The following is a 1,887-nucleotide window of genomic DNA, read 5'->3' as shown; positions in this document are numbered from 1 at the left end:
CTGGCCTAGGGAGAATTTTAAATAGGGACAATTTTAATTATTATTTTAACATGACACAGCGGTAAATATTTGTTTTTAATTGGTTTTATTGGGATAATGCTTTGGTACTGTTTTAATATGCTGTGAGCCGCCCTGAGTCCTGTGGGGAGAAGGGCGGCATATAAGTCTAATAAATAATAATAATAATAATAATAATAATAATAATAATAATAATAATAATAATGGTGCTGGAGAAGGTTCCTGCGAGTCCCCTTGACTGCAAGGTGATCAAACTGGTCAGTCCTAGAGGAGATCTTTAGAAGGCAGATCCTGAAGTTGAAACTCAAGTACTTTGGCCACCTAATGAGAAGGAAGGACTCACTGGAGAAGAGCCTAATGCTGGGAAAGCTTGAGGGCAATAGAAGAAGGGGACAACAGAGAATGAGATGGCTGGATGGAGTCACTGAAGCAGTAGGTGTGAGCTTAAATGGACTCCAGAAGATGATAGGACAGAAGATGATAGGACAGGAAGGCATGGAGGAACATTGTCCATGGGGTCGCGATGGGTTAGACACAACTTCGCAACTAACAACAACAAAGGCAATTCATTATTGCTTGAATAAAATTAAAGTATTTAAAGTTCAAACGTATAAAAACATGACCTTTTTTTTTTTTTTGGCTAATCAAGTTCCAGCACAATCCTAGCACCTGGATCAGCCAAACAGAGGGGTTAGGAGGGATTTGCAGGGAAAAAAGCAGGAAAAAATAGTGAGAAAAAAATTAACACAATGCATTTCTCTAGTTCATACTTTGAGATATTTCTGCATATTAATATTTAACTTTTGATAATTTTATTTTTTATTACCAGCATAAGAACCAGTTTCCAAGTAAAATCTATGTGTAAGACCATAATTTGGAAAATAATTGCAATTTTATGTTTGTGTTTTGCAGCTTTTGCCTCTAGTTGCAGAACAACTTCAGTGGTTGCCATTTGTGAATCCTAATCTGCACTTTCCTGTGGTTAAGTGCATTTACTGGGCTGTAAGGCAGTTAGATGGAAGTACCCAGGTAAAATATATTTTCATGCAGGAATTGTGCTTTTCACTAAGAATGTTTCTCTGAACAAAAGAAAATGTTCATGTTTTATGGCATTAACTAATCTAAATCTTAATCTGCTTCTAGATGAGATGGGCAGCACATAAATCAAATAAATATTGAAATAATTAAATATTTAATCATAGGTAAATCATTTTAATATTAATACAATATATATTCCACAATTTTTCTTGTAAGACTCAGTTTTTTGTGAATCCATCTTCAGAGACTACTAGGATTCTAGATCTGAACAGATTGTTTTGTAAAATTGCAGGATTCTCTTTATACAATTTATATAAAATTTTTTATTGGCTTCAAGCCAGCATGATCTCCTTTTGTTTTTCTGCTTTGATGCAAATTCATATCAATCTTATAATTAATCATTATGGAATAATGCATCTTCATTACAGATTTATAATAGGCAGAAAATCTTCAGCTCTAATTCTAAATATAAACTGTAGTGTCAAACCTATTAAATGGTTTATTGCATTAAGTATTTATCTTTTGAGATCACTGGTTTAGAAGTACATTGCATATTTTAAATGACCAGATTACAGTGTTGATAATACTTGTCTATAACATTTACATTACCATAAAATGTATACCGTATTTATTCGAGTATAACGCGCAAAATTTTCTACCAAAAAAGGAAATCAAAGTTTGGGTGCGCGTTATAAACGAGGGCTGGGGTGGGGTGACGCAGTGGTGGCTGGTCCATTGAGGGCGCAGGCGAATTGTGAGTTCGCACTGTGCCTTTTCCGGGATTCAGCCACTCACGCGAGGGCGAAGAAAAAAAAAACGTCCCCTCGTCGC

General features: G+C 35.2%; 1 protein-coding gene across 1 annotated transcript in view; it reads left to right on the top strand.

The window, feature by feature from the left end:
- The window catches only part of CCDC138 (coiled-coil domain containing 138), a 27,238-nt gene that overhangs the window by 13,068 nt on the left and 12,283 nt on the right, over window positions 1–1,887 (top strand). The window contains exon 11 of the mRNA XM_015819823.2: window positions 931–1,047. Within this exon, the coding sequence (XP_015675309.1) occupies window positions 931–1,047 (117 nt within the window). The remainder of the gene's footprint in view (window positions 1–930; window positions 1,048–1,887) is intronic.

Source organism: Protobothrops mucrosquamatus, unplaced genomic scaffold (assembly GCF_001527695.2).
Source record: "Protobothrops mucrosquamatus isolate PMUCROS unplaced genomic scaffold, P.Mucros_1.0 scaffold995, whole genome shotgun sequence".
Classification (NCBI taxonomy): domain Eukaryota; kingdom Metazoa; phylum Chordata; class Lepidosauria; order Squamata; family Viperidae; genus Protobothrops; species Protobothrops mucrosquamatus.
This window is presented reverse-complemented; position numbering and strand designations above follow the sequence as displayed.